General features: G+C 53.3%; 1 protein-coding gene across 1 annotated transcript in view; it reads right to left on the bottom strand.

Annotated features, from left to right (window-relative positions):
- TMEM132E (transmembrane protein 132E) overlaps nucleotides 1-26,294 on the bottom strand; it is a 230,842-nt gene extending 204,548 nt beyond the window's left edge. Inside the window, exon 1 of the mRNA XM_074974672.1 lies at nucleotides 26,225-26,294. Coding sequence (XP_074830773.1) covers nucleotides 26,225-26,279 — 55 coding nt within the window. The 5' untranslated portion in view covers nucleotides 26,280-26,294. The remainder of the gene's footprint in view (nucleotides 1-26,224) is intronic.
- Between the last annotated feature and the right edge of the window lie 786 nt (nucleotides 26,295-27,080).

Raw genomic sequence — 27,080 nt, forward strand, 5'->3', positions numbered from 1 at the left:
CCATGGTGATCATCTAGTCGTCCCTCCTGTACAGCAAAAGCCAGAGAATGTCCCCAAAATAACTCCTACAGCAGATCTTTTAGAAAAAAAAATCCCCGAAGTCTCCACCACAACCTCCAGTAAATGGCTCCAGTGCTTAACGACTCTCACTCTCACAAATTTACACCTTATTTCCAGCCTGAATTCCTTCAGCTTCCAGCTAGACAAACTCAGAATCGCCTCTGCCCATCGCCAGCTCCAGCCCCGCTCAGCTGCCGTGAGCCGGGAAGAATGCCAGGGCACCAACAGAGCCGGTCACTGGGAGCGATGCACCGGTGCTTCTGAGGCAGCCCCTGACAAGCGTCCCCGGCAGGGGCCTGGCTCCGAGGAAGCATGCACCAGTACGGATGCTAAGATTAATGTGAACTGGCTGCAGTTCTGCTTCTCACAGGAGTACAGATGGCCGCGGACTGAAATGTACCCAGAGCCGGGCTTGCAACGTTGCCGAGGCTGTGAGAGAGAGCTACCCGAGGGGAAGGGGGCTGCCAGCCTGTCTGCAGAGCAGCCAGCGAGCACTTTATCTGGAGATGGGGGGATTGATGCCATAATGACGAGTCTGTCTGGAAAACGATGCCCTGAATCCCAGCTCCCAGCTGAGCAGAAAGCTCCAATCTGGGGAGGCTGTGTGAGTCAGGGGCTTTCTGACCGAGCCTTTCCCTGCAAGGGCGAATGCAGCCCAGCTCAGTAGCGATGATCCAAAGCTACTACAACCTGGTGGGCCGTGTGAACGTGGTAACTGAGGGATCGCAAGGGGCCATCTAGCCCTGTAGCCTGCCTCTAACAGAGGAAGATGTCAGAACCCCGCAGGAGGCAGTGATGGGGTAAACTATCCCAAGGACAGTTTCCTCCTGACCCCCAGTCAACAGCGGTCAGTTCATGCCCTGAAGCATGAGGGTTTTGATCCCTCCCTGAGCTCTCATTTATTGTTTATTTATTTATCATTGTAACTCTGGATATTCTCGATCTCCAAATGAACAAAACGAAGTAAGTGGGCGGCCGGGCGTGTCTCAGTCCAATTCCCAGGGAATGAACTAGTATCCACACCAGAAAAACAACCCCAAGCAGCAGGATCTAGATTCTTCTTCGCTGGGTGTGACGAAGCGGGACTGTTCTTAATGTTTCCTCTGAATAGTGTGGGGGTGCCTCAGTTTCCCTTATGCAGTTCTTAAGTATCTAGGTGGTGGGATAAGGGTGTACGATCACTGCAGAGCCCTAGAGGGTAGGTGTGTGCAGGGATCTGGACACAGAGAATGGCCGACACCCTGTTTCCTGGCAGAGCTAAAGGGTTGGAGAACAAAGGAATAGGTGAGCTCCTGGCCCGGGAAAGGGACAAAGCCCAGGGGAGGAGGGGCTGGAGAGAGTTTCATTTTGGGGCTGGCTGGGGAGAAGGAGTGAAGGGCAGACGTGGTTGTCTGGCTCACTGCCCCCCAAAAAAGACCCGGCTGAGGGGTCCTGTTCTCTGCACCTACAAACTCTGTGTTAGACCATGTTCCTGTCGTCTAATAAACCTCTGTTTTACTGGCTGGCTGAGAGTCACGTCTGACTGCGGAGTTGGGAGGCAGGACCCTCTGGCTTCCCCAGGACCCCGCCTGAGCGGACTCACTGTGGGAAGCGCACGGAGGGGCAGAGGATGCTGAATGCTCCGAGGTCAGACCCAAGAAGGTGGAAGCTGTGTGAGCTTTGTGTCCTGAAGACAGGCTGCTCACAGAAAGGAGACTTCCCCGGAGTCCGGACTGGCTTTGTAGGGAGCAGTTCCAGAGCATCGCCCGGGGACTCCGTGACACTGGGTGTCTCAGCAGATGGGCTAAATCCTGGAAGGGCCCTGGAGACCGAGCAGCCTTCTCAGCCCGAGAGCACCAGTGCATGGGGAGATCTCCATGCAGTGCAAATGTCCCCTGAGGGGGCTCAGTAGCCAGGGCAATTCTGGGAAATCCCCACGTTGTCTTTGCATGTTGAAAGCCAGGACCACCCGAAGGGAAGAGAAATGGAGTCCAAGAGAACTGAGTCCTAACCCGGTTGGGGCTGAGCAGGCAGGGACTCCGCTCCTGAATGGGCCCCAAATGGAACGGCCAGCCAAAGTACAGCCTAATGCACCAAGGCATGAGCTTAGCATGCAGGTGCCTGGCAAGGTCCCCTCCTCTCCCCGGGGACCACAGCAGGGAACCCACCCCTGCGCGGCCGGAGCCAGGCTTCCCCTGCAGCAGACTCCTGGCTGAACACCAGGGTAGCCAACAAAGGACCACGCTCCAGTCCCCAGCTCCACCCTCCTGCTCGCCCCGAGCAGCGGCCCCCAGGGGCCCAGCAGCAGCATCTCAACCTTGCGGCACAAGTGGCCTCCCAGACTCCATCTGATCCCAGCCCGTCCCCCTTCCCTCAGTCAGCTGCTGACTCCCCCCTCCCCCCCAAGCAGGAGAGGGGACTGCAGGGCTCAGGTACACCCTCTGCCCTCAGCAAGTCTGGGGCTGCTCCCTGCTTCTACGGCTCAGCACTGTGCGTGCTCAGCCCCACCCCTGAGCTCTCTGCACCCTCCCCTTCTTCTGCACCTAAAAGGAGGCAGGGCACAACTGCCCTGGGTAGCTGGGGCCTGATCCAGCAGCATTAGACGAGACATCAGTGGGGCTGCAGGATCAGGCCCATTCTTAATGAGACTGCAGGATCAAACCGGTGCTTAATGAGATTCCATATATCTAGATACAGACACGCACAAGTCCTCACCTTCTTCCACCAAGCAACAGCCTGTATCCCCCCCACGCCTCCCCCCATGCCTCCCCAGCACTCAACACCTCAACCCGTTTCCACCAGGGCTTCTCCTGCGACAAGAAACTGCCAGAATTCAGCTTGAAGTCAAAAAAGCAATCGAGAAACTGTATCCTCTTGAAATTTCAGTTTATAACAATGTTGGTATGTAATATTGCTCTGACCAGCGGGAGGGGGACTCTAACCTGGTGGGAAATAGCTGTCTGACAGTGAATGAAGTTTCTGAATGCCTATCTGATACCTCAGAAGCAAATCTGGAATTAATCATAGAATCATAGAATATCAGGGTTGGAAGGGACCCCAGAAGGTCATCTAGTCCAACCCCCTGCTCGAAGCAGGACCAATTCCCAGTTAAATCATCCCAGCCAGGGCTTTGTCAAGCCTGACCTTAAAAACCTCTAAGGAAGGAGATTCTACCACCTCCCTAGGTAACGCATTCCAGTGTTTCACCACCCTCTTAGTGAAAAAGTTTTTCCTAATATCCAATCTAAACCTCCCCCATTGCAACTTGAGACCATTACTCCTCGTTCTGTCATCTGCCACCACTGAGAACAGTCTAGAGCCATCCTCTTTGGAACCCCCTTTCAGGTAGTTGAAAGCAGCTATCAAATCCCCCCTCATTCTTCTCTTCTGCAGACTAAACAATCCCAGCTCCCTCAGCCTCTCCTCATAAGTCATGTGCTCTAGACCCCTAATCATTTTTGTTGCCCTTCGCTGGACTCTCTCCAATTTATCCACATCCTTCTTGTAGTGTGGGGCCCAAAACTGGACACAGTACTCCAGATGAGGCCTCACCAGTGTCGAATAGAGGGGAACGATCACATCCCTCGATCTGCTGGCTATGCCCCTACTTATACATCCCAAAATGCCATTGGCCTTCTTGGCAACAAGGGCACACTGTTGACTCATATCCAGCTTCTCGTCCACTGTCACCCCTAGGTCCTTTTCCGCAGAACTGCTGCCTAGCCATTCGGTCCCTAGTCTGTAGCTGTGCATTGGATTCTTCCATCCTAAGTGCAGGACCCTGCACTTATCCTTATTGAACCTCATCAGATTTCTTTTGGCCCAATCCTCCAATTTGTCTAGGTCCTTCTGTATCCTATCCCTCCCCTCCAGCGTATCTACCACTCCTCCCAGTTTAGTATCATCTGCAAATTTGCTGAGAGTGCAATCCACACCATCCTCCAGATCATTTATGAAGATATTGAACAAAACCGGCCCCAGGACCGACCCCTGGGGCACTCCACTTGACACCGGCTGCCAACTAGACATGGAGCCATTGATCACTACCCGTTGAGCCCGACAATCTAGCCAGCTTTCTACCCACCTTATAGTGCATTCATCCAGCCCATACTTCTTTAACTTGCTGACAAGAATACTGTGGGAGACCGTGTCAAAAGCTTTGCTAAAGTCAAGAAACAATACATCCACTGCTTTCCCTTCATCCACAGAACCAGTAATCTCATCATAAAAGGCGATTAGATTAGTCAGGCATGACCTTAGAATTAGATCAAGCGAACGGAGAGGAGAATAAGGAAAGTTTGGATGAGCCTAGGCAGCCTTGTGAGCTGATGGCTGTGTCTAGTCAGCAGTTTGGGAAGGCGAGGAGAGTGGAAGATGAGTGTCCCTGGACCTTACCTGTTACCTGGGTGGGGAAGTGTGACAGTGAAGGAAATGTGCCTGTGTCTGTCAGGGGTATTGACTTGCCTATGGAGGGAGCTACCCCAGTCTCCAAGCAGTTGTCTGCGAACAGCCCTGTGCGCTGGGACAAGGGAAATGAGATCCCAAGCTGTGTGTCTGGTAAAGGAGAAAGTGTCTCCGGCTCTTCTTTGTCTGTGGAGCAGACAGAAGGGGCCTTTCAGCCTGTGATGGTTGAGGGTAGTGCAGTTGTCTCAGAGCTGGTTCTGGATTCAGCTAAAGCTCAGGAAGGGAATGGCCCTAAGTTTGTGTCTGCTCGGGAGAATGGCCCTGTAACTAGGTCACATCCAGTTAGTGTCTATGTAAAATCCCAGAGACCAGACAATTCTGGTGCTTGTATTTTGCCTGTTGCTAGTGTGTTGTTGGGAAAGCGTGTAGCAACTCTGTCTGATCAGTGTGATACCCTAGCCAGGGCACAAGGAGAGCAGAAAGGTGATTTGATTGTGTTACCTACTGAGGGTGTGGAAACTGGTAGCAAGAAGGAAAAGATTCCTGAACTTGTGTGTGGCAAAGGGAAGGAGAATGCTTCTGACCTTTTATCTAGGAAGTCTATAAGTTTACCTGAAAGGGGATTGTGTAGGAATCCGCCTGATGAGTCAAAGGTGATCCTGGATGTAAATGAGACCCAGAAAGAGTCTGTTGTTGCTCAGGGAAGTGTTCCTTTAGAACAAGCCCTAGGTGAAGAGGGTAAGGGAAAAATTTCTGTGAGGGGTGAGTTGTTGCTTAAAGAAGTTCCTGAGGAAAGGAATCCTCATGGTAGTCTTTGCAAGCAGTTTGCAGTAGCTGGCTGAAGGCTGTGAAAGTGATTTAATCAAGAAAGTTTCAGTTCCTAACAGCCAGGAAGTTTCTGTTGTGAATGGATCCACTGACTTTCCTGTTGAAAGATCCAGTGTGGATAGCTTTGAGAAGGTCTCAGATGGAGTGAAAGCTGTTAAGAAAGTTGAAGAGTCCTATAACCAAGTGGCTGTGTTTGGCCAGCTTGTTGGGGAGACAAGGTTGTTGAGAGAGGAATGTCTCCATGCTGATTCTGTGAGTGAACAGTCTGTGTCTCCGGTTCAGAGGGAAGACTGGGTAGGTGAGTCTGCAGAGCAGAACAGCTGGGCAGTTAATCTCTCCAGAATACAGGAGATGGCAGGTCTCTAGACACTTTGGATATGACCTGTATTCTCTCAGTGAACTTAACATCTAATCCCATATGGAAGCAGAGGTTGGTAATGGAAGGACCACAGAACATTGAGTCTAGCTTGTTAGGGAAAATGGATGGTTTCTCTTTAAGACAAAGTCTAGCCTTGGAATCGGTAGCAGTTAAGGATCTGAAAACTGGTGAACTGGCTCCTGTCTGTGGTAATGCAAATTACTTGGCTGGCAGGGAGAAGAAGGACTTGCTAAACATCCGCTGAAGTGAGCTGTAGCTCACAAAAGCTTATGCTCAAATAAATTGGTTAGTCTCTAAGGTGCCACAAGTCCTCCTTTTCTTTTTGCGGATACAGACTAACACGGCTGCTACTCTGAAACTTGCTAATAGCTGTTAGCACAGAGAACACACCCAATCAGCCAGTGATTTCTGTTAAGCAAGAGAAATCAGGGTTTGATCCTTCAGGACAGGAAGGAAAGAGAGACCTTAATTTTGCAAAGGGAAGCCACAGGCTAACCCTAAAAGGCCCAAATCCCAATGGTATTGAGCCAAAGGTGTGGCATGGCAAAAATTATTGTAAACGGACACTTGCAACAAATTTGTTGTTATTGTTAATGGTAATTCTTGTAACTAATGTGTTGCTATTACCAATAACTGTAAAAATGTACGATGTGCCTCATCTTTTGGAAAATCCCTTGAACATGGTAAAAGGAATACATGAGAACACACTTTGTGTTAGAAAGCCTTGTAACGCTGATGCGTCACAGTTCATGCCTGTAAACAGTCTTGGAACTTTTCGCAGGGGAAAAGACATTCCAAACCTGATGTGCTGTATGAAAAGGGAAACTGAGGCACACTGCCACATTGCTTTCACGGGTGAATGCCAAGATTCCTGTACTATGAACAGCATTAATATCTACATTGACTTGATGTTAATTGGGTTCCAAACATTTGCCAGAGCTTGTATGGATAAAGTAGTTATGTCCTTTAGCTCTTGGCAAGATCACATGAGACATACGGGAACCATGCTGGAAAAGCAGATCCAATCTGCTATTGTTCTAATCAGGTTTTACCTTGACTTTGTAAAGAGATTCAATCATGTTATTGACCATGACTTTGATAAACCATTTCGGTTACACACCAATACTTCCTGCAGTAAGACAGAACCCAGGATGGGAGCTCTTGGGATGCAGTCAGTGATGTTTGTGTCATCCCCTCCTGCATCAATTTTGCGTTGGGGGTGTGACGTTATTGACATAAGCTGGGACCATATAGATCATTGTTGCAACCAAAGTCCTGTCGTGGCACCAAATCTTGTATAAAGGGGGTCAAATGAGGTGTCTAAGACCAGGTTATGGTTTGCTGGTTATGATTATGCTGTCTATATGTGTATCATTTTTATAGTTAAAAGTTATGAATATTGGCTCTATACTGTCTGTATTTCAAACCTGTGCTATGCTTCTGGGGAACGCTCCAGACAAGTTGGTGTCAGCTCTGCCTAGCCTGCTTGGTGGCCCATTAAGGACCATCAGCTACACAACTGACCCAGTGAGAGAAGGCAGACACGCCTTGGGACTCGGCAAGGTGTGCAGGGACCTGCCTAAGGACAGAACTCTGAGGTTTTTCCAGGCCATGGGACGGGCAGCTTGTCTTTGGGACAAAGAAAGAAAGACCACATGGCAAGAGACTATAAAGAGCTGCTGCAGCTCCTCCATCTTGTCTTCAATCCTGCTTCTTACCTCTGGAGGGACTTTGCTGCACTGAAGCTTTGAACGAAGGACTGAAAGACCCATCCCAGCTGTGGATGTTCTCCAGAGACTTGATTTGAACCTGCAGTTTATTCTATCACTGCTACAAGCCTGAACCAAGAACTTGGCCATTACTGTATGTCATTGATTCCACTGAACCAATCCTAGCTCTCATCTCTATTTCTTTCCTTTTATGAATAAACCTTTCGATTTTAGATTCTAAAGGACTGGCAACAGTGTGATGTGTGGGTAAGATCTGATTTGTATATTGACCTGGGTCTGGGGCTTGATCCTTTGGGATCGAGGGAACCTTTTCTCTTTTACTGGGGTATTGGTGTTCATAACCATTTGTCCCCATAACGAGAGGCACTGGTGGGGATACTGGGAAACTGGAGTGTCTGAGGGAATTGCTTGTGTGACTTGTGGTTAGCCAGTGGGGTAAAACCAAAGTCCTCTCTGTCTGGCTGGTTTGGTTTGCCTTGGTGTGGACAGAAACCCCAGCCTTGGGCTGTGACTGCCCTGCTTTAAACAGTTCGTTCTGAATTGGCACTCTCCGTTGGGTCCCGCCAGGACCAGCCTCGTTACAACAGGTATGTAGATCCAAATGCAGAAAGCATTGCAAACGCAATTTTCTTCAAACAGTTAAATTTCACGGGCAGGGACGTCCAGCAGGTCAGAATAGAGGCCCCATGATCTCTCTCGGTAGCTTCAAGTGCACTCGGCAGATCTATAAACTTTGATGCCCACAATTCTGAGCTTTTTAACTGAATGAGCTGCATTTCGAAATCTTCAACACCCATCCGCTGAAATACAGACGAATCCAAGTCACTTTCGTTGAACTTTTCAGGTTCAATTAGAAAAGAAAGCCTTGGGCCAAATCGCTGGAAATCTTAAAATCTGTCAGAAAATTCTGATTCCCGTTCTTGCAGGTACATTCCAATCTCAGCGTCAAACGCAGCGCGCTGTTCCACGTGGCGTGTTCGTGATGTAAGCAGCAAATCAAGACTTAAAAACACCCCAGCACAGTGGCGCTGGAACAGTTGTTAAGGTGGGGTGCTGAGCTGTGCCCCCTCTTGCCCCTGTCTGCACCCCTCACTGCCCCGGCTGGGGCCAGTGGGCCACAGCTGAGGGCGGCTGCAGAGCCCCGGGCTGGCGGCCAGGACCCCAGGTCAGCAGCGGAGCCCCTGGGACCGGTGGCTGGGACCCGGGGCTGGCAGCAGGCTGAGTGGGGCTGGCGGATGGTACCCCGGCTGGCAGGGGGCCAGTGGACAGTACCCCAGGCCAGCAGCGGAGCCCCGGGACCAGTGGCCTGGACCCAGGGCCGGCAGCGGGCTGAGCGGGGCCGGCGGACGGAAGCCCAGGCCGGCAGCAGAGCCCCTGGGACCGATGGCCCCAGGATCCAGGCAGTGTGAGTGCCACTGAAAATCAGCTCGCGTGCCATAGGTGGCCTACCCCTGATCTACGCAGACAAAAAGTGGGTGGGGAAACAGAGGCACGGAGAAATGAAGTGACTTGTCCAAAGCTAAAGAGCAGGTCAGGACTAGAACCCAGGTGTCCTGACGCCCAGGCCTGTGCCCTCAACCTAACCTATCCTGAGGTCAGCACATCCTTCAAATGTGCTTGGAACCAAACACAGGGCACGTTCCTTTTGGCTTCTTTCTCATGAATAAAGGGTATTTGTCATTAAAGCCCTGTGGGGGTTGATTTGCTTTTACATTAGAAATGCAGATCTTGTCCGCCCTTCTTTTTTCGTGGATGGCTCTATGGGTGACTACAGAACTACTGGGTTGATGAGGTCAGCTTATTATTATTTAACATTTCTCCCATGGCAGTGCTGAAAGACCATAATCAGCTGGGCCCTAATTTTGCAGGGGCAATACAGACAAATATGAAGTGTCACTCCCGTGCTATTCTGTTCTGTACAGGTTGTTATACCACGCTCACCACCTTAGTATCTGAGCACCTTCCAGTGGGGCATTAAGCTACATGACTAACACCCGTCACTTATTTGTTCCCTTGTCCTCTCCCAAGGGTGAGACGTGTGCGCGATCAAGTGGGTTTTTTTAATAATATACACACACACGTTGCTATGTGTGTGTATCAGAGAAGGCGCTGTCAAAGAAATGCCTTGCATTTGGAGCAGATGGTGGGGCAGTTTGGGATGGTCCTTAGTTCCTGGCAGAGTTCATTCCAGCCTGGGACCAGCCCTTTGAAAGCTCCATGCCTGCACAGATGTGGACTCTCTTGCTGTAGAGAGACCTACAGTGCCAGAGAAGTGACGCTAGCACCCACAGTCTGTGCCCCAGAGAGCTTACAATCCAACAGGGTGACAGAGAAGTATACTAAGACGTGCACAGTACGCTGGGTGTGATCACAGATTTGCACAGCTTTCTCACAAGTACCAAGGAAATGAAACCTGAAAGGGAAGGAAGGAAGTGGGTTTTGGTCAGGCTGTTTGAAACAGGTGCATGGGGAGGAGGTCGGTTATTTTGATTTGGGGGAGGGATAGCGCAGTAGTTTGAGCACTGGCCTGCTAAACCCAAGGTTGTGAGTTCAATCCTTGAGGGGGCCATTTAGGGATCTGGGGCAAAAATTGGGGATTGGCCCTGCTTTGAGCAGGGGGTTGGACTAGATGACCTCCCAAGGTCCCTTCCAACCCTGATATTCTATGATTGGCACCCATTTCACTCAAATGCCAAATACACAGTAGGGAGAAAGACTCTCTTTGCTAAATATTCAGTGCTCCTGCTCCTTTGGTTTGAGAGATTAGAAAACTCCCTCTGGAGACCACCAGCAGAAACAGGGAAGCTAAGACTGGGTATGTCTAAAGTGAAAAACAAGAAAGAAACCATTTTTAAAAAAGCCTTTTCATGCTTTTCTTTATCCACCATAAAGAAGAGAAAAAAAAAGAGCTCAAACCCAATTGTTTAGCATGTCACCTTTAATTAGTGGAGGTGAACTTTGCTGAGCTCCTAGGACCAGAGTGATGTACTGTATGATTATAGATGTGTCACAGTATGCATGTGGGTGTGCGCACGCTCATTTGCTTACTCACCTAGATCCACGCACATTTCAGATGAGAGGGGAGGGGAAGGCAAAGCCGCCTCGGAACGGTGAGTGGCGTCCGATATTGATTTTATTTGTGTGAACAGTTTGGGTGGCCAGCGCTCTCTTCCTTTCAGGCAGCATGTGCTAAATTAATGAGATGTCTCTGAGATGAATCACCGTGCAGCCTGGTGGTGGTACCTGCATTGCCGGCCGGCTTTGAACATTACTAGCACTCCTTTCACAGGAGTTTTACCTTCTAATACATCAGGGCTCAATAGAGAGAGAAGAACATTACTGTTCTGAGAACTCGGCCGTGGACAGATCAGCTTTGCATGCTTGTCAGGGACAGGAACGTCTGCACACACTCATAAGAACATCGTTCCTGCAGAGGAAATCAAGGAGCCTAACGCATCTTTAAATTCATAGGGAACAAACACACTGCTCTGATGTGCACTTTATCTTTAAAAGGGCCTACTTGTTGCTAGGATGCAAAAATGAACCCAGTGGCAAGCAACAATTCAGCCTAGAGTTTAAACCTGCATTAGGATTCAAGGCTCTCGGGACAAAATCATCTCCTGGTGTATTTCGAACACACTGCTTCTCATTCCTGTGATCTTCTCCTTCCCTTAAATGCTTCCCCGCCCAGCCTTCGCCCAGCTGGCTTGGCAGAGCAGAGAGAGGCAGCGTTTTCCTGCGTCCAGCATAACAACCCAGGCAAATTAAAATGAGCATGGAGGTGGGGGGGTAAGAGATGAAAGGCACTTCCTTATTGGTACCCCAAGCAGGATCCATGCAGCAGAGGAATTGCTCCAGCCCAGCCATGTCCCCCCACCTGGCTAATAATTACTCTGCAGTGCACGGCCCCGGGATGGGCAGCGGCCTGGGCAAGTGCCACTCAGGAATTTCTGCCGCTCTCACACAAAGGGGAGCATCAGAGATGGCAGCCTGAGGAGGCCTCTCTCTGGCACTGCCAAGCTGCCGGCTGAGCCAAGGGGGTTAACAGAAGCGGGGGGGGGGGGGGGGGGCGCTCCGAGCCTGATGGACAGGAAGCTCTTTGGATAGCCGAGTGGCCCCTGAGCCCAGATACGCTCTTCCATCTGTCAATCCATCCTGTTCTCCTCTATCCATCCATCCATCCACCCACCCATCGTATTCCCCCATCCAGCTATCTATCCATCCATCCGTCCATCTCTTATCTATCCATCTATTGCACTCTCCCCAGTCTAGCTACCGATCCATCCATTGTACAATATGCCCCTCTACCTACCCGTCTGCCCAGCCAATTGCAGCAGGATAAAGGCTCTCCCTCCCTGGCTTTGCTGGTGCTCTGACCTGAGTACAGCTGCCCCTTTGTCTGCCCCCCACTCTGCTGGAAAAGGAAGGGGAGCCAAGCAAGAGGAAGGACTCTAAGCCCCGGGGTTGCTCATGCCATTTCGGGGCTACGCTCTCCCATGGGGAGTGCGGGGCTAGACGGGAACAGGACGGTCGGGTTTGGAGGGAAGCTTGTGCTGAGGCTGAAGGACAGCCCTTCCTCCCCGGTGCAGGGCTGGCCTACCCCAGGGCGACTCCTTTCCCCTACACTGCGACCTCTGCAAGGCAGGGCCTGTCTCTCGCTGGGCTTGAGCAGCGCCTGGTAACACAACACATGTTAAAGTGAATGGGCCTGGCTGGCGCTGGGGAGAACCAGGAATAACGCTGCAACCCATGGAGTCATGTCAGCACGAGCAGTCCAATCGCACCGTGCCGTCTCCCACCCACAAGCGAGTGCTGACCCATGCAGTGCCATCAGGCCTTTTGTCCAGCTGTTCGGTAACAGCGTCGGAGGAGCCCATCGCCCTGCTGAACCCAGACAATGTTTCCATCCCACCAGACCGGCCCCCGTCACGTTTGCGCAAGGGTCGGCTGCGTCCCCAGCTGCCTGGTGGGTACGTCCGGCTCTCTGCAGGGCAAGTGCCCCCCTGTCCTGTTGGGAGTGATTCACGGGTGGAATCGGCTGCTACAAGTACAAAGGGACATGGGAAGCGACACGATGCCACGCTGCAGCGGGCACCTGGCAGCTCACAGGTAGTGAGCACCTGTCCCCTGCCAGAGAGCAGAGAACTGCAAAGGGGACACGGAAAGAGGATGCTGGTCTGTAGACGCTAGTCCTGTCCCGTTAATGACAAAACCCAGCCTGCCTCGGCCCGACCATTAGCATCTCAGTGGGGAAACCAGAGGGCTGGGCAAAGGACGGGAGCGCTGTATGCTCCCAACAGCTGGTTACGTGCACTGGCTGGGAGACCACGGCGTCCCCCGCAGCCCGCGCTGCTCCCTCCTGCTTAACGGCTGCGCCGCCCGGGGAAAAATAAACCGAAAGAGCCGCGTCTGCCCAGGAAGGTGCGGGCTGGAAAGCAGAGAGATCTGCTGCTGTAGGGGAGCACCCCCCCGCTCCCCCATCCTGGAGAGCCCTTCCCCAGCCCAGCATTGCCTCCCTCATTGCTAATGGGGTCCTGCGGGCTGGCGGGGGGCCATGTTCCATAAGAACGGCCAGCCTGGGTCAGACCAATGGTCCATCTAGCCCAGTGTCCTGTCTTCCAACAGTGGCCAGTGCCAGGGGTTTCAAAGAGAATGAACAGAACAGGGCAATTTACTGAGTGGTCCATCCCCTGTCGTCCAGGCCCAGTTTCTGGCAGTCAGAGAGGTCTAGGGACACCCAGAGCATGGGGTTGCGTCCCTGACCATTTGGCTAATAGCCATTGATGGACCTGTCCTCCAGGAACTGATCTAGTTCTTTTTTGAACCCTGTAATAGTTTTGGCCTTCACAACATCCTCTGGCAAGGAGTTCCACAGGTTGACTGTGCGTTGTGTGAAGAAATACTTCGTTTTGCTTGTTTTAAACCTGCTGCCTGTTCGTTTCATGGGGTGACCCCTAGTTCTTGTTATGTGAAAGGGTAAATAACACTTCTCTGTTCACTTTCCTCACACCGGTCATGATTTTATAGCCCTCTGCCCTATCTCTCTCAGTCGTCTCTTTTCCATACTGAACAGTCCCAGTCATTTAATCTTGCCTCATACAGAAGCCGTTCCAGACCCTGAATCATTTCAGTTGCCCTTCCCTGTACCTTTTCCAGTTTATAACTATATATCTTTTCTGAGATGGGCGACCAGAACGACACACAGGATTGAAGGTGTGGCTGTACCACGGATTTATATAGCGGCATTAGGATATTTTCTGTCCTATTAGCTATCCCATTCCTAATGTTCACAAGTCACATTGTTCGCTTTTTTGACTAATGCTGCACATTGAGTGGCTGTTTTCAGAGAACGATCCACAGTGACTCCAAGCTCTCTCTCCTGAGCGGTAACCGCTAATTTAGACCCCAGCACTTTATATGTAGAGTTGGGATGATGTTTTCCAATGTGCATTACTTTGCATTTATGAACATTGAATTTCATCTGCCATTTTGTCGCTCAGTTGGATGAGATCCTTTTGTAACTTTTCACAGTCACCTTTGGACTTAACTATCTTGAGTAATTTCTTGGGCTGTCAAATAATTAAAAAAAAATCGCAATTAAATTTAAAAAATAGTTGCAATTAATCACACGGCTAAACAATAACAGAATACCAATTTAAATTTAGCATGGAAGCGTGTCCTCTGGAATGGTGGGTGAAGCATGAAGGGGCATACGAATCTTTAGCAGATCTGGCCCGTAAATACCTTGCAATGCCAGCTACAATGGTGCCTGTTCTCATTTTCAGGTGACTTTATAAATAAGAAGCGGGCAGCATTATCCCCCGTAAATGTAAACAAACTTGTTTGTCTGAGCGATTGGCTGAACAAGAAGTAGGACTGAGTGGACTTTCTAGGCTCTAAAGTTTTACATTGTTTTATGGTTGAGTCCAGTTATTTTTTGTACATAATTCTACATTTGTAAGTTACGTTTTCACGATAAAGAGATCGCACCGCAGTACTTGTATGAGGTGAACTGAAGAATATTATTTCTGTTGTTTACCTTTTTCACAGTGCCAATATTTGTCATCAGAAATAAATAGAAAATGAGCACTGCACACTTTGCATTTTGTGTTGTAATTGAAATCATTACATTTGAAAATGTAGAAAACATCAAAAAATATGTATAATAAATGTAAACTGGTATTCGATTATTGTTTAACAGTGCAATGAAAACTGCGATTAATTGTAACTATTTTTTTAATTTAGTGACTTTGTTCTGTGTTAATCGCTTGAGTTAACTGAGATTCATTGACAGTCCTTGTAATTTTGTATCATCTGCAAATTTTGGCACCTCACTGTTTACCCCTTTTTCCAGGTCATTTATGAATATGTTGAACCTCACTGGTCCCAGTACAGACCCCTGGGGGACACCACTATTCATCTCTCTCTCCATCCTGAAAACTGACCATTTAGTCCTACCCTTTGTTTTCTATCTTTTAACCAGTTACTGTTCCATGAGAAGACCTTCCCTCTTAACCCATGTTACGTTAATATAGACTCAGTTCTCTCCTCCCATTTGCCAGCATCCAGATCTCCCTCTCTCCCCATTTGCTATTGTGTGGATCCCCTCCCACCCCATTCACCACACATGGATCCCTTTCCCCTCCCCTCCACAGGGTAAGTACCAGCACAGAGCCAGCCCAGTGATGTCCAAGCGAAACCAACTGTCCCATTCCCAGTCTCTGCAAATATACAACTAAAGGGAGGAGATGCAGAGGCAGTACGGTCCAGCACACCAGGATGGGCTGAGACTCTGAACGTCTATTCCCTGCTCTGCTACTGACCTGCTGGATGACTGTGGGCAAGTCACTGAACCCCTCTGTGCCTCAGTTTCCCCATCTGTAACATGAGAATAAGAACACCCACTTGACGCGGGACAGCACTGGAAGTGCATGCCCAGGAATTAACCTCTTTCATTCCAAGGTCTCCGAGCGCTTTGCGCTCATACACTGACGCTTCTCATCTCTCACTGGCTGTAGGGTTTATCCCATGTGTGCCTCGGGGGGGTACCTGAGACACAGGAGCGGGGAAGCCCAAGTCCTCCCAGCCCTTCGCAGAGCAGCTTCGTTACCGTTATTAATTAGTAGCCTGGGGAGGAGTGGCACGCTGGGTTTGTTTTGTCAATTGGAACATTAAGAGGGTAATACAGCCGTGCTTGGGAGGGGATCATTAATCTCCTATTAAAATCCCTCCGCTTGTTTGAAATGTCGGGATTGGAAAGCACGTCTCTTTCACGGGCCGCTTCCCCTGCTAACGAAACCATTCCGCCGGCAGGGCTCTCTGCGCCGAGTCGCTCTGACGTCGGGCGCCGGCCCACGGGAACCGCTCTGGGCGACGCGGAGGCGGGCGGCACCGGGGCTGCGCAGCCGCCAGGCCCCCACTAGGGCAATGGGGGGGGGGTCCATCCCTCGCCCGTGAACTGGCGCAAAGCAGGAGCAGCCTCACAAGGGCCGATGGAGCAACGGTGGCGTTCAGAGGAGAATCAGGCTGAGTAGGGAGGGGGAGGGGGGCTGTAAGATCTCTGGGGCAGGGACTCTTTGTTCTGGGTTCATGCAGCACCTCGCAAAATGAGGTGCTTGGCCATGACTGCAGCTGTTCAGTGCTACTGTAATACACCTAATAAATAAAGTACAGCGCCTAGCACAATTTCGTGCTAGTCCACGATTAGTGATGTTACGGGCTACCGTAACACACCTAATAAACAATGTACAACGCCCATTACAGCGGGGTGCTGGTCCATGACTGAGGCTGTTAGGGGTGCTACCGTAATACACCTAATAAATAGCTAGATGGCATTTGCTGTCGATGGATAACACTGTGACCCCCCACATGGGTGCCAGGGAGTCAGGGAGAGTCCCCAACCCCAATGCCACCCTGCACAGCAGGGAGCTAGCACCCTGTGAGTGCCAAGAGGGGAGATGTGAGCGTCACCAGCTGCATCAAGCCAGCCCAGAGGGAGGGGGGTTGTGACCCTGCTCCTTCCCACTGCCGCCCTGGGCTGGGGGTGAGCCCATGCTGCATCCTTACAAAGCCTGGCTCCCCCCAGGCATCCTCCAGCTGCTGGAGCTGCAGCACTGGCTTTCAATGCCCCCTGCAGTGGGCAGAGACGGCACGCCCCACCCCCACCCCCCAAGGCCCTGCTGGCTGACTCAACAGGCCCACGAGGACACAGTCACAGAGCCAGCATCCCACACTCAGCGGGGTCACCCGCCAACTGTGCTGGGGGCACTATCCGCCCCTGAGCCAAACCCACCCGGCCCAAGGTACCTGGCTCCTCACAAGCTAAGGGCTGGTGAGAAGCAGCAGTCACTGGTTTGCATGTTTGCTGGTCTGTCATCACTAGCCCTCCATTCCCCAGCCCCACCTGGAGGGGGCGCCTTGGGGCTAATCACTGGGGGTGAAATAACCAGATCCCCCGTGGCCATAGGGTTGGATTAGGGCAGGATCAGCCACCTGTCAACCTTGCCGTTTAACATGGGGTGGGCGGGGAGCTTTGTTCATTCCAGTCCCCACCTGATCTGCGTGGAATGCCAGGGGCTCTCTGCACCAGTTAGGGGGCCAGCTCCCGTGTCCTGGCCAAATTCCAACCCATCTGATTCAATCTGCCCTTCCTTAAATGCCCCCTAGCAGCTCCAATGGGCTTCTCCTACACTGCCTGCTCTCATATCCCCCGTAAGTGTTGCTGTGCGCTGTGACACAGCTGCCACGCTCCACTCCAGAGGCAGCTGCATTTCAGGGGTGGACAAAGCAATTCCTATAGCTATAGAGCCCGACTGCTGCTAGCCGCCCCCCACCACCGATATGGGGTGCACAAAGATGGGGCAGAGTGCACAGGGTGCAAGGGGCTGGGTGCCAAAGGTGGGTAAATTCTCTGTGCCCTACCCTCAAGGGTGTTGTGCTGTTATGCACTGCCTAAGCAAGGCGCTCAGATACAATGGTGATGGGCAGGATATGAGAACCAGGCCAGAATCCACCACTGGAAATTCTGGCTGAGTCCGCCGCAATCCCTCCTGTGGACTCTGGCTGCAGGACACCCCCGTACCAGCGCAGCTGAGCCAAGAACACACTCCAGCCATGCTGTCCCCCCCACAGGTACGATCCCACCCGCTCCCGTCCCAGGGAGAGAGGAGCTGCCACCGGGGAGCTCACCCCGTGCTGAGCGCCACTCGCTGGCTGCCCGTCAATGCTTAGGGACCCCGTGTTCTACCCAGTGACCCCGCTCTCCACGGTGGACATCACTGATCTCGCACATGCTTCCCTCTTCCCCTCCCCAGCATCACTCCCTGGTTTTGGTGGGTCCCTTCTGATTTACGCCAAAGGGGAGCAGGGAACTGGACCCCTCCAAGGGCCTCGCGCGTGCCCGCTCCACCGAGAGCTCTCTGCCCTGCAGAGCGCAGCGATCTTCCCGCGGCCGAGGGCATGGAGGGGACGTCCTGCCAGCTGGCCCGGAGCCTCCCTGCAGAGACAGAAACACCACTGCGCACCTGCCACTGGTCAATTTGGGCCCAAGCTCCGGGAGATCGGAGGGATTTTCGAGGCTGTGGGGTTGGGAGTGGTGCAGGGACACACCCGCTGTGGGGGAGAATGCCAGCCCGGGGGCCTCCTCCTACACGGCACAGTCCCTGACAGTCTTCCCAAGCCCCCCCACTGCCTGCAACACCCCCAGTTTCTCTGACTAGCTGAGCCCGCCCCTACCAAACCCAGGTGCGCTGTCACAGAACCCACCCGCCCCTGTAAACAGAACCCACCCTTCACCTGGCCGCTCCCTCCTCCGGGCCTCCCAGGACCTTCTGTACCTGGGACAGTACGGGCCGCCTCTGAGCTGCGGTGTGGGAGGCTGACCCACCGTCCCCCTCTTGCACTACTCCAGCCACAGTGCGCACACACACGCATGGACACACACAAGGTATGTGCACGCACACAGAGGCGTGCGCACACCCCAGCACACGCCAATCACCTTACATGAACAAGTGATCAATCCATCATTTAACACCAGCGAACGAGCCCCTGTCTCCATGTGTCGGCCATCAGGATAGGTGACTACTATCTCTAGGCTCCCCATGTACCCCAGACGCCGCCTGTATCCCCCACCTTCTCCTCCCCTGTTCCGTCTTGTTCGCCATGCCTCCCACTCCCCTCGCTCAGGTATGGAGCTGCTCCCCCACTCCCGGCCAGCCCAGCGCCCTCCCCCACCTCCTTCCAATCCACCCCCAACTAGGATCCTTCCCACGCGCCACACATCCCTCCACACCCTCCCTTATCTAGACGGGCCTCCTTTGGCTGCCCTGCAAAGCTCCACATGGTCCAGCCCTGTCCACTGAACCAACCCCCGCCCCACATCTGGCTAACCTGCCCATCCCCTGGCCTGGCCAGCACCAGGTCTCAGGGGTTTGCCCACCAGCTGAGACCTGAAAACTGCTCCCATCTCCCCTGCCCGCAGTTCCTTCCAGCACTGATCAGGGAATGGAAGGCAAGGGCTGTTTTGCCCTGCGTGGATGGATCAGCCCTCCAGGGTCAATGGGAACTGGCACAGGACCGTAGGTTTCCAAGGGCATTCATCACTCAGATGTGCTGTCGACGGCTCTGATCCAGCACCCACTGGAGCCACCAGAGAGTCAATCAAACTGGGCCTGTGTAAGCCACACTGGCACAGTCTTTGTCCCTGCCTAGTGACTGGTCCACATGAGAGGATAAAAGCCTACTAGTGCTACTGGCTAACAGAGAAGCTCCTTCAGCTGAATGGAATAGGGGAATGAGGGGCAAGGGCTGTTTTGCCCTGCATGGATGGATCAGCCCTCCAGGGTCAATGGGAACCGGCACATGGCCGTAGGTTTCAAGGGCATTCATCGCTCAGACGTGCTGTCGACGGCTCTGATCCAGCCACCTAACCTGGATCCGTCTGGCTTTCTGGGGTTGGAAACTTTCAGCAGAGCGGAGGCTGGATGTGCACAGAGGAGGAGATTTCTGCCTGGTGCTGTAACTGATGCTAAACTGTCAGCTTCTAAAGATTATCTGCTGGGATGGTATCAATATAGAAAAAAGAAAAAATCAAGCTGATTTCGGCAGCCAGCCACCAAGTTTATAGCACATCTCCATCTACTGGTCTTAAAAATTCATGGTGCTGCTCCATGCACCCAGCAGCACCGTCCGCTCTTAGCGTCTGGAAGAGGAAAAGGGTCATTTTCCCAGCCAATGACTCCTACAAACAACCTCCATGCAATTCTCTCTCCCCTTTTCCAACAGGCCAGGCTCTAAATCAGCTCCCCTGCTCCAAAACGCTCTCGGGAGGCAGGAACCTGAAGTAGAGAGGAGGGACGCGTAATATTTTAAAGGCAAGCGGCAGGGTTGAAAGACCGTGGCTGTGTTTCCGGTCGAGGAGAGCACAGGCCACTGACAGCCCCTGCTTTACGATGGTCCCGCTTGATAAACCCAGCAGGTCAGGTTATTTCACGCAGGCCACACCATCACCCTGCGAGATCAAAGCCAGGACCGGAGCTATGCCCCAGCCCCGCATCCGATTCGAAGCCCAGTGGCACTGCTGGGCTTTTGATGAGGCCCTGGGGTTGCAAATAAGGAATCAAACCCAACACCTCCCCACACACCCAGCCCCGTAGCAGCTTGCTGGGACGGTGCGGCCACAGTGGCCCCAGGCGTGGGAGTCTGTGGATAACTGATGACAAGCAGAGCTGGTTTACGAGGCCCCCAGAACTGGCAGCCAAGGGGGATTCCCCAGTTTGTGGCATGGTCTTTAACCTCCCCTGGGACGGTCTGCCAGGCCTGCTGCTGCCTGTGTGCTCACATCGGCACTGCAAGCCAGGGCCCAATTCACTTCAGGCAGACGGAGTGAATTCGAGCCAGGGCTAGGTCGACATCCAATCCACTCTGGCACTGGCCCACACCCTCCCCACACAGCGCGACTGGGTCATGAGAGGGGAGAGCAAAGAGATCGGCCAACACCCCAGCCAGAGCATGGGGCGGAGGAGTGGGGGAGCAGGGTCAGAGCAAGGGCCCTCCACCTGGGGGAGCTGCTGCTCTTCCAACAGCCCGGGAGGGGAGGGGGTCATAGCCACTCTCCCCGTCCCCCATTCCTAGAGGAGGAGAGTCCCGCCTGCTCTCCATCAGGCTGCTGACTTCCCATACTTGGATAGCCTCTGCACACCAAGCTAACAGATAATGAAGTAAAGGGTGGAGCATTTAATGCACCCCAGCCGGACCTTCTCCCCTCCTCCCACCCCCAGCCCCAGTGAAGCAGGAGGAGGAGACTGCTGGGGATGAAGGGTGCCCCCCATGGTAGACCCCACCCTCTCTGGCACTAAGCAGATTTCATGCATCTGGCTCCATCGATTGGCGCCAGGGCTGTGATCAATACAGAGTCTATGAAACACGAATGAAACCTCCGCCAGAGGGCCCCAGACACAATGGAGCTGCAATGCAAAGGCAGGAGCCAAACGTGGGCAGAGTATGTATTATGCTGGAATCACTTTGCTCTAATTAGTTACCTTTCATGTTACTGCAGCAACCTTAAATAGTTTAGCATTTATTTGCTCTCAGGAGGGCAGGCAAGTGGCATTAACAGAAGCCGAAACACTGGGCTGCGTTTAGCTACAGGTCAGGCTCTAGGCATACTTCGGCTGCAGCCTGCGCCTTTCATCTCGGGCATTCTCCAGAGGTGGGTAGATATTACAAAGGGGGAAACTGAGGCACACAACCGCCAAGTGACTGGTCACTCTGTGAGTCACTGGCAGATGGGAAAAGAGTCCTCACTCCCAGTCCAAAGCTCCCTTCCATGTCAGTGCAAAGTATTAGTCAATGGAAAGGCCAGGTCACCAGTGACCTCATCACACGTTCAAGGGGTTCCACCCCCTTTGAGACAACTCATCTCTGTGCCCTTTTGAGCTCCATGTTCTCCTTGAGTCATGCCCCAATCCTGCCAAGTGCCTGCCAAGCCAACGACACCTTCCAGGATTCCTATAGCTCCCCATTGAACAAGGCTTTCCCGGGCTTTTCAGCTTCCTTTCCAGTGTAAATGACTCGGGCAGCTTTACCCCTCCGACTCCCGCACCTCCGGGGTTCACACCCACATGGCCTTGCTCCAAACCCTTGTTCTGGATGGAGACACAAAGAGCTGACCTTACCCAGGGTCTCCAGGGCTGCTGGCTCTGTGGTAAGACATTTGCAAAAGCCAGTCTCAAAACAGCCCATTTGCTTATCAAAGCCAAATTGTTCAAAGGCTGCAGAATAGGAAAGGGGTGGGGGGGGGAGGGTGTCAAGTTGTTACTAAGGCACTAAATTAAAAAAGGAACAGAGGAGAAGGGCCCTGATTAGCGGCAAACTGACCTTGGCAGCAAATGCAAGTAATTGGCGAGAAAGGGCTTATAAATTATGAGCTTTCAGCACCTGCATTCCCCAGCTCGCCGGAAGCCAAAAGCCAGTGCAGGTCCTGAGACCTTCATGCGTCCATCAGAGGACAGAGCAGGACGGGGCAGTGACTCACAAGGAAGCTCAGCACTCTCGACAGCAGGCGGGCCCTGGGCCTGCACATGGCACACCTCCCACTGCTGCAGGATCCGACCCCAGAAGCGTCCAACCTATTGCAAGTCACTGAAGGCCGGATTCCAAGTCTGGTGAAGTGGATGGGGATCTCTGGAGGGGCCCAGAGCAGGCTCTACGAGCGAGGCGTTGCTGGACAAATAGGTGTGCTTCGTGCACCTGTCTGTCAGCATGTCTGGTTACCTCTGCAAAGTAGCAGGGAGTTCGCTGCACCCCCTTGGAAGGAGGCCGGGCTGCACAGAGGTGAAGGAGGCGCAGTGCTGTCTGGTAATGAAAGTCGGGGGCAGAAGGCTTAAGGCTCAGGTGCGGCTTGGAAAATCCTCCCAGCCTGCATACCTGGGATGAGCACTTTTAACAGGCTCTTAAAACATCGCTGGCTCGTTTACCATCACTGCCCGATAAGTAGGGTCAACACCCAGGCTGGGGAGCCCTCACGACAGCTTGGCAAGGCTGAACCCTGGGGGACAGGATCCGATCTACAGCTAGCCCCCCATCGAGACCGACTGCTCTAGGGATGCAGCGTGAAGACCTCCATGGCGTATCAATGCTGGCAGCTGGATTTCCCGGCATCAGACCAACACACCCTCATCTGCTGCCGGGCATACCGTCCAGAAGGAACTGCAGACTCCCCCGCATCAAGGGCCATTCCAGGACTTGCCTAGCGAGGGTTACAAAAAGACTCTGCCCTCCATACAGATCAACCATGGCCCCTGATCACTGCAGGCTAGAGACACTGTGTATACGTGTCCCTTCCTCTATTCCCTCCCTCGAGCAGGGATACTTAGCTCTGTATCCCATCCCATGTCCTCAGCTCCTACATATGGGACCTGCCCCCCACTTCACTTATAGCACGTCAGAGTTGAATTGTATTGCCTAGTTCTAATGTCCCCAACTCCCTGCTTTTACTGTGTGACATTTTAGGGGGCAAGGAGGTTGGCTGAAAGCCCCACATTTTGATTGTCTAGATGTTCAAATACTGCAGAGTCGGGTGCTGACAGATACACAGATAGATCAGCTAAAGCTTATTATTTATTATTATGCTGCCCAGATACGAAGAGACACTAAATATAGACAGACTCACCACTGAAATTCCTGACCTCAGGTAGAAAGAACCCCTGTGGATCTTAAAACACTGACATCATTTTTCACCTTTTATGCTATTTGTTTACCTTGCCCTTCACAGGGTTTGGCCTGAGGAACTGGAGGGGAGGAGATTTCACTCACTGTTTCTAATCAGTTTGACTTTCTGGCTCTCCAGTGCTTGCACCAGGGACTTGGGGAAAATCGGGCCGGGGGGGGATTTCTGTTGGTATGAACTTTTGTCAAAATATAAACACCTAAAGCTGGGAAGCAGCGCTGTGACCTGGTCTTTATTTGCTTGTGGAAGGGGTGCAGGCCAGGCTCAGTGATAGTCATGGTAACCTGTGCTCTGCCGGGGTCTGACTCCGAAGACAAATGGTGACTTTCCAACTGATTTCCCTGGGCTCATGCCTGAGAGATACTATGCACCCCCAGCTCCTGGCACTCGTGCTCACATAACATGACACAATGCAACCTTGAATGGGATGGGGAAGAAGTCCTTTTCCCCACACGTCCCCCTCCCTATCAAGTAGATTAATATCTAATGAACACGTGCATTTAGCAGCCTGCTCCTCAGAGTTACAGACTGGAGGCCAAATTCTCCGCTGGTGTAAACTGGCACAGCTCCACTGACTTCAATGGAATGGCACCGATCTATACCAACAGAGGATTTGGCTTGGGTTTTCCACGATCTCTCTATATGAAATAATAATAATAAAAACAACACTCCTTCTTCTGCAAGACGCATCTCACTGAAGAAGGAGCATGGGAAATCAGACCACAATTCCAGCTTCAAATTTCAAGGTAGATTAATTACCCAACACCACTTTCCCCATCTTCACAATCACTGCCACAGACATTAATTAGCATCGCCAATATGTGCTGGTTCCACTTTCCTTATTACCTACCCACAGCTGAAGTTCTGGCCCCGGTTTTCGGGTCATCGGTTCTAACTCACCATCTGCTCGCTATCAAGGGAAAGAGACAGCGTGCTGACTGGAAACGTGGGTAAAGAGCAGGGAATATGTCGCTTCCATTCGGCGCCTTTTAATCCTACATAATAATTTATTATTCATCGCTTTTCTAACGAGGTTCTCTGTATTGCTACCGTCCAACCACCAACAAATGTGACGCGTGATTGTCCTCACCACTTTTTGGGAAAATGACTATCCAGACACCCAAATCTGATAAAGCAGGAGGGGAAAAAAACCAAACCACCTCTTCCCCATCACACAAGCCTGCCAGCTGCCAATCACGTGGATTGCAAACACTGTTACCTGTTGTTCCTAAAGATCAAAGCCAATAAAACACAGCCGGGGAAATAAAACTTACAAGCAACTTGTCTGGAAGACAATGGAGAAAGCATTCAAGGCACTTAAGGGATGCTAAACAAAGTTACCGCAGCTCAGCATCCAGGATAAACCGTTGCTCTGCACATCAAGGATTTTTACAGCTCTGTCGGGAAAGGATGTGGAGAACACCCAGCCCTGCTGGTTAAAGCATCTAGTCCCTTCGTTTATTTCTACTAATTGACTTGGTTCAAAGAAGTTGTTTAAAAATCTGCTTATCTATCATCAGCATCCCTGCCTTCCAGTGGAACAGAGAAGGGGGGAGGGGAGCGTTTCCACTAAAGCGTCACTAAAGCTGGGGGGTTTTTAAGTCCCGTTTCCATTAGTCAGCAACTCCAAGAGCCTCAGGGGCTCACGGTAAGTGCACCACAAAGGCAATTCTGAACCCCACTTCCTCAGAACCCACGCCACAGTGCAGCGGGCGCCACGGCAAGCCAGGACTCCGGTTACACCGTCCACACACATCAGAGTCGGGGCGTGTGTGTGTGTGGGGGGGCGATTATGGCCAAAGAACGACCGCGATGAGCCCGGCAGTGAACATCTAGGGTACCCTGGGGCGCGGGCACAGGGCACGCGTCCTCCAGAGGGTACTGCGCCCCAGGGGCCCCACATTAGCCAGGCTCACCATAACAGCGCTAATGGATAAATCCAGCCCTGCCACCTCTGCCTGGGAGCCGCGGGGGGGGATAAATAACCCACCCAAAACCGCAGCGAGGAGAACACCGAAAGCTGCCCTTGCAACGGGAGCTGTCTGCACCCACAGTGCACGGTGCACCCGCTGCATCCCTGCCAAATCACACGGGGGGGGGGGGGTTCAGCAGCTCGCAACAGTGCAGCCAGCCACTCCTCTGCTGACTGTTACCTTGCTCAGCAAAAGGGCACCACACCAGCAGGTCCCGTAATCCCTAATGGCAGCAAACGGTTTCACAGCATGTCATCCCCACACTCCAGTAAATTACAGGGTTCAGGGAGCGATTTGAATGCAACTCAGGGAAAGTGACCATTTTCCATAAGACTGCAGACAGGGGGAGGAGGGGGAGAGGGGAAAGACATCTAGAGACAGGATGTACAGACAAACAAACAAACAAAAGCCAACAATCCGTCACCCCCCCTGCCCCGCCCCCGAACAGGGAGCTACCAGCCCCCCGCCAGGGCATGCTCAGCCCTGGCTGCAAAGACTGTGCATCTGATTGCATTGGTCTGTTGGATAAAGCTGTGAGATAATAGCAGATAAAGACTTGGATCTTTATCCTAAATCCATCGCTGTATTAAGAAAGCAGGAGACATGGACAGTGTATATATATTTTTAAGCTCCCCCCCGCGCCCCCCCCCGCGGGGAGCCCCACATTAGAAGCGCAATCTGTCCGGGCTCAACTCTAATCCTTGCCCTTTCCCTGGGGGGCAGGAGGAGATGGGACGAGGCAGGGCGAGGGGCAGGAACGGGGGCAACAGGCTGGGGGCAGCCTACAGCCCAAGCAAAGCTGGGGGAAGGAGGCAGAGCGGAATGAAAGCAGCCCCTTCCCCTGGCCGGGGGGGCGGGGGGGGCGGAGGATTGGAAGAGGCAGCGGGGTGGGGGGTCTGGAGGTGCAGGGAGGCATAGAGAGGTGCAGCAGAGGGGGCAGCGGGTTCGGGGGCTGGAGGGGAGGGAGGGCTGGGGGTTGCAGGGAGGCATAGGGGGATGCCTCGGAGGAGGGGAGGGGGCAGTGGGGCTCGGGGGGGCCGGGGGTTGCAGGGAAGGGGGTGCAGGAAGGCACAGAAGAGTGCAGTGGGGCTCAGGGGGCCGGGGGAGCCCCCACCCCACAGTCCCCGCGCGGGCGAGCTCTTACCGTGGGCCAGCAGCGCTCCGAGGCAGCAGAGCAGGGCGGCGGGCCCCGGGGCCATGGCTGTCGGTGGGGTGCGCGGCGAGGTGCGGGATCCACCCCCGCGGTGGGGGACAAACAAATCCAGCCACGTGCGGTCCGGCCGGGGCGCCCAGCTCAAGGGGGGGGGCGGGGAGGGGGCACCACTGGCGGCTACTGCCCTGCGCCTCCCTCTTACCTACCCCCACCCCCACAGGGCGCCCTGAGCCCCGGGCACCCAACGGTGCTGCGCGGGGAGCGCAAAGCCCTAACGCAGGAGGGGAGGGACCCACTCAGCAAAGGGGGGTCCCCGGTAGGGGGGCAAAGGGGGCACCTTCACCCCCCCACAGGCAGGAGGGTCCGAGAGGAGCGGGCACGTGTATCCCCCCTGCCCGATCTGCTAAGAGGGTGCTAGGTGCCCCCCGCGGCTGGAACAGCGAAATCTCCAGGGGTTTATTCCAGTGCCAGGGCGCGAACTCTGCCCGAGCGCCCCGGCGGGCTCCGAGCTCGCCGAGCCGAGCCGGCGGCCAGCAGCAGGAGAAAGAAGCAAACGCGGCTCACGGATCCGTCCGGCCTGGCGAAGTTCCGGGACGAAGTTTGGGGACGCGGGCGGGCAGCAGCCTCCGGCGGAGCGAGCCGGGCAAGCTCCGCTCTCCGCCCGGCCCTCGGTCCCTCTGCGCGGCCGCGGGGCGGGGAGGCAGCGCCGGGCTCCGCAGGGGGCGGCGGGCTGGGGGGGGGCGCTGGGCCCCCGCGGCAGCCCCCCTGCCCCGCAATGCGCGCCAACTTTTCCAGCAGTGCAAAATCCAAAGCTCGCCCCCCGCCCGCGGATCCCGCCCCAGTCAGG

This window comes from Natator depressus, chromosome 17 (genome assembly GCF_965152275.1).
Source record: "Natator depressus isolate rNatDep1 chromosome 17, rNatDep2.hap1, whole genome shotgun sequence".
NCBI lineage: Eukaryota > Metazoa > Chordata > Testudines > Cheloniidae > Natator > Natator depressus.